Genomic DNA, 5,351 nt, shown 5'->3' with positions numbered 1-5,351 from the left:
GTCATTAATTAAATATATTCATAAGTGGCTCCTATGTTTAATTTGGTATACACCAGAGACAGCTTCAGCTACATCTGGAACCACCGTAGAGGCAGTCAGCTCAGCAGCTGTCAATCCTGTGACTGTTTTCTCCTATTATAAAAAACATTAACATTTGAATTGCAGAAGCTTTTGATCCTCACTAGGTAGAGGCCACTGCCCCCCATCGAGAAATAGAACTGACTAATCCTAAGGCAAAGGGTCGAGAAACTCAACGCCACTATTCTTGAACAACTTGGAGCCGGGCCTTCTTTTCGCACTATTGCGGATATAAAAATTATGAGAAAAGTCGGATTCAACCCTCGTTTTTTCTCAGTGCACATCCTCAGACAGTTTCACGATTGTCCTAAACCGTCCAACATGAAGTCATACATGTAGCTAAAGATTCATAGCACTGATCTACAAAGGACAATCCATTGACCGGCAAATTATATCAGGTTGCACATGACATATTTCAGGTTGGTGCATTGTGTAATAATTTCGTGTAGCAAATTTCAAAACCGGTACCCTTTCTATTTTCCTATGGTGTTCGTGTTCATGTTTCCTTATTCTCTACAAAATTTAGCAGTCTACAAAGACATCCTCCCAAAATACACCACAGACAAGGAGGATTCATTCTAGCATGCTTCCACCTGAGTTGAACACTACTACATATCTACAAAATTGTATTCTTGTCCTCAACTAAACCAAGTCCATGCCTATAACAATATAAATTATAATCCGCATTTCACTAATATCTACTATTCGAAAAATAAAGTTGGTGAATCTGAGTGAAAAACAAACAAAACCCAAATCAAATGTAAAATGGGGAAGATGCGAAGATAAGTTTCAGATAAGCTTAGGATCACAACTCACAACTTTAAAAAGTCTTGTGAACCTACTACTCAAACCTTAAGAGATAATTGAGGTGTATATATTTACGGTACTTCGTAGCAGTGATGCTGATTTGTATATAGCTGAACTAAAAGTTATGAATAAATAAATTAGGGGAATTTAGAATCTACAACAGAGAAGTCCCAAATTGCATCCTCTTCGCCTCCTGAGATTTCTTCGATCCGCTTTCGCCATTCTTACGGGACTGCTATTCCATTCATTTGGCAACCTGTACCACAAGTACACAACAGCAATCTTTTAGTCAGAATAATGTTATTCAACATATAGCAACAAAGTTTTTAATATAGTAGTTTGGGCTTGCAAAAATTTACACAGGAAAAGCAAAGGATCTAGTGCTGGTTGTGCTGCTATCAGATCGAAGAGAAATGCTGCCAGAGAATGGTACGTGCCCCGAGTAAGGAACGGAGAAACTAGACTCTCCTTGGTCACGTTTAATCTGGTCATTGATGACAAGACGATTATCAGAAATCTCATCATCATGAATAAACTTCTTCTCCGACTTAAGCTGTCTTCCAATAGCGTTTTCGTGGATCTCGTCTCTGGCATTCAGAGCAAGTTTGGAGGGATCAACATTAGAAGAGATAACCTTGTTGTCAAGTAGATTATCCGAACTGGTTGTGTTTGATTCTTCGGTCATGACAGGACTCGGTGCCTGTGGACCTGATATCTGCAAATCAAGTTATTGATCAATTTGCGCAGATAAAATAACACTACATGCCCTACTATATTGCATAATGTAATTGTACCAACCAAGAGAAAAGCTTTAAAGTTAAATGTTTCACCTTACAATACAACTACTTCTTTCAGAAAGAGTTTCATAAGTAAAGGAATTACATTGTGCAAAAAATGAACAAATCAACTCAGCTTCCGACTCTAATAGTACCTTCTCAAGCTCGGTACTTAAACTCTTGGAAGAAAAACACCTTCCAAATTCTACTGGAAGTGAATCGTGCGGTTGTGAAGACATGTATAAATAAAGAAAGTAAATATGGAATATCTAATATAACCGTGTAGATAGGGGATACATAAAAAACAGGAATAACTGACCTGATCAGACTGTTGGCTGCTGTTATTTTCACCACACCTTGCAGATTTGAGCAGAGACTCAAGTGAGGTTTCACTGTGAAGGTCTTTACCTAAAAGTGTATTATCACAAAAAAAATTAGTTGTCTTTTCAACTGCATTGCACTCTTCTTCACTTGTCTTAATCGGACTCTTAAGAAATTGGGCGCTGGCAGAATCCTGATATTTGTCAGATTCGGGAGAAGACTCTAGTTCAACAGAATCACTGTGAAGGTCTTCACCTAAAAGCGTATTATCACAAACAATTTCAGTTATCTTCTCAACTGCATTGCACTCTTCTTCACTTGTCTTAATCGGACTCTGAGGAAATTGGACGCTGGCAGAATCCTGATATTTGTCAGATTCTGGAGAAGATTCTAGTTCAACAGATTCACTATCATAGGCAGTATCCTTGCCAATATTTACTTCGCCGTTATTCACACCATGAGCAGCACCATTCTCTCCGAACTCTATATACGGTAGAGATTTGAAGTCATCTTCATACGGAATATCAGTATCAGCTTCTTCAGTCACATCCCTATTTTTAAAATTATTAGATGGCATGGTGCTATGTCCACCCACGACATTCTCAATCGGGCACTTGTTCTCAGCAGGCATCCCCTCATCCACACATATATCCTTGACAGCATGAAAACTGCTATCTTTGTAGCAAACAATCAATTCTGGCAGGTCGGATTCCAAAATATTTTTATCTGTATATACAGTAGAGTCTGCATTAGACATTTCTGTATGCACCCTACTTGCAGCAACTGATTCTCTGACTGCTTCTTCATTACAGCTGGTAAAATCATCCACATCTGCATATACATCATGTTCTGGGGGCATTTGATAGCCATTTTTATTTTTTAGCTCTGTTGAAAGAGGAGCTACCCTCCCATAGCTATTTGGATTACTGGATATGCCATTTTGATCGTTCACTGTAGACCCAGGTTGAGCTGCATCACAAGAATTGCTGTTCTTTGATTATTATTAGTGATAAATGTGAAATTTATACAAATGCACATAAAAAGACACGTAAGATTTTTAAACCGCAAAAAATATTCTTAAACAATTTCTATATGTGTCTTTAGGGAAGGCTTTCAATTTTCATAAAGCTTTGCAAGAGTTTTAAGCTAATAGGGGGGATGGGGGACACGTAGCAATCAAAAGCATTACCAGGATTCATTATTTGCATGTTCTTGTACAATCTGGAGAATTCTTAACAGCTGCGATGCAGACATCCAACTGGCTAGAGGAGAACCAGATTCAGTGGCCTACACATCATAATGAGTGATAGTATTAAATAATAGAAATATCAATATTCAAACAATAGGAGTCATCAAATGGATAATTTTCCCGCTTCTGATTGTTGAACACATACAAGCACAACTAATGAACACATTACACAGGGAAGGATGCTAAGAGAAAAGGAAACGAAAAATATTAATCTAAACAAGTATAGCATGACAAAGAAATTTTTAAAATAACATTACATTATGATGCGAGGAAACAAAGAGTTCAAGTACAGAAGGTGAATATACAAGTTAAAGGCTTCAGGGTTTCAGCCTACTAGAAAGGCATGGTTAAGTAATTAAGCAGTTGACGGTTATTTACTGGAAATTCAGTTATCCCTTCTCATTTCAGTTTAATTGTGTAATTAATGTGTGTTTGATGGGTTAATTATTGAAATGGGATCATGGTTCTCTGATAGGCCCTCACACTGTTTGATAGTAACATATCATTTCATTGGCTTGTATTCTAAAGATCAAGCATAATGCCGCTAAAAGGAATATTGATTATTCCTCGTTCAGCTAAGCATATCTTTTTGTTCATGGTATCCAATTTTCGAAGTAAATATTAAAACAAAGAAAACTACATAACCTAATGTCTCCACAATTCAGTACAACAAATAACAAGAAACATAACAGTCAACATACCTCAAATCTGGATGAAATTTGAAATTCACAAGCAATTTTTATTTAGTGGCCGCAATATTTTCCCAACTAACATATTCTTTGGTTTTTTTTCGTTCTTTGGCTCGTTGCATTTGGAGTTTGGCCCCAAACATCGTGTAGTTAACATCTCAAAAGTCAAAACAAGGCTTACAAATTCAACTTATCAATAGTGGTTTGACAGATAAATCCAAGGCTTAAACCCAATCCACATAAACTAAAAAATTTAAAGAAAGGCAAAACATTACAGTTCAATCAAAATTCAAAACAGACTAGATGTTCCTCAGTAACACAAAATATCAAACATCATTAAAACATATGGAAAAAAATACAGATCATAATTACAATAAACTTGTATGATCAAATGTTGCAACTACATACATAGAGAAGAAAAGAGTACCTGTTACAGTTCATAAACAGCCAAATATTACAAGTACATACAAATGATAACTTTAATATCTGTTCGTGTCTTTAAAAGTCTTTACCTAATATTTTACATAAATAGATATACAATTATAATATATGTATACATGGAAACAGCTTAACAGCACATAACCTAATAAATGGAGACAGTTGAAAACATTAATGGCCTATTATAAAACTTCATTTTTTTTCTATATTAAAAAATGAAAAAATAATGAAACACTGACCTGTAAACAGATAGACCACCTCGCCGGAAAATCAAAGCAACGGGGGAGTCACCGGAATATTAAGGAGTGAGCTGATCAGTGTAGATCCAGTAAGTAAGTAGAAGAGATTATCAAATATAAATCTATATATAAGGTCTCTATGTATATGTCAATATGTATATGTGTAGAGTGTAGTACATGGATCAGGCCATGAAGAAAGTGGCCGGAAGTGAAGAGGGTGACAGCCGGAAAATCAAGATGTGTGTTTTTGTGTGTGTGTGTGTTTATAAGTGGTGGGGTGATGATGATTGGGAATAAAATAGAAATGGGGTGGTGTGAAAAAAAGTCAAAGGAGCTTTTGTAGGGGTTGGAGTTTAGCCGGAGAGATTTATGAGAGAGAGAGGAGAGAGAGAGGGGATTATAAGTTAGTGTGTGTCAGTAGATGGTGTCAGGGAGAGATTTAGAAGAAGGTTGTATTAACACTGGATAATAAGCTGTAATAAAGTATACCCCTTATGTAATGACTTACTTTGGTTCCCATTTAACTATTCTTCACTTTTTTTTCTCACATGGACCAAACCTTTACTTAAAACTGTAGTCATATTAATATATCACTGCATGATTTAAATTTATGTTATTGAAAAGAGAAGAATATATATTTAAAATGTAGATTTCACTTTGCATTCAGTTAGGAGTCATTTGGCAAATGTGAATTGAATGATTAAAATTTCTGAATGATCTGAATAAATTAGCAATCTGAAAGAGTCGAATGATA

At 35.9% G+C, this 5,351-nt stretch overlaps 1 protein-coding gene across 2 annotated transcripts; it reads right to left on the bottom strand.

The window, feature by feature from the left end:
- Positions 1-748: 748 nt before the first annotated feature.
- On the bottom strand, positions 749-5,071 carry LOC141673661 (uncharacterized). Of its 2 annotated transcripts, none has more exons than XM_074480408.1 (5): positions 4,598-5,071; positions 3,172-3,269; positions 1,981-2,968; positions 1,245-1,600; positions 749-1,141 (listed from the first exon to the last, which is right to left on the bottom strand). In XM_074480408.1, the coding sequence occupies exons 2-5, from the start codon at positions 3,234-3,236 to the stop codon at positions 1,033-1,035; spliced, it is 1,518 nt and encodes a 505-aa protein (XP_074336509.1). In that variant the 5' UTR covers positions 3,237-3,269; positions 4,598-5,071; the 3' UTR covers positions 749-1,032. The 2 variants fall into 2 exon arrangements, with proteins under 2 accessions (XP_074336509.1, XP_074336514.1); XM_074480413.1 differs by having other exon boundaries at positions 1,981-2,951; positions 4,598-5,070.
- Positions 5,072-5,351: the final 280 nt, after the last annotated feature.

Source organism: Apium graveolens, chromosome 1 (assembly GCF_009905375.1).
Source record: "Apium graveolens cultivar Ventura chromosome 1, ASM990537v1, whole genome shotgun sequence".
NCBI lineage: Eukaryota > Viridiplantae > Streptophyta > Magnoliopsida > Apiales > Apiaceae > Apium > Apium graveolens.
This window is presented reverse-complemented; position numbering and strand designations above follow the sequence as displayed.

Excerpts from the sequence above, each read along its gene's own strand:
- LOC141673661 (XM_074480408.1), bottom strand. The coding sequence starts at position 3,236 with ATGTCTGCATCGCAGCTGTTAAGAATTCTCCAGATTGTACAAGAACAT. Across the intron at positions 2,969-3,171 it reads CATGCAAATAATGAATCCTG|CAATTCTTGTGATGCAGCTC; the intron begins GTAATGCTTTTG and ends ATCAAAGAACAG. Across the intron at positions 1,601-1,980 it reads GCAGCCAACAGTCTGATCAG|ATATCAGGTCCACAGGCACC; the intron begins GTCAGTTATTCC and ends CTTGATTTGCAG.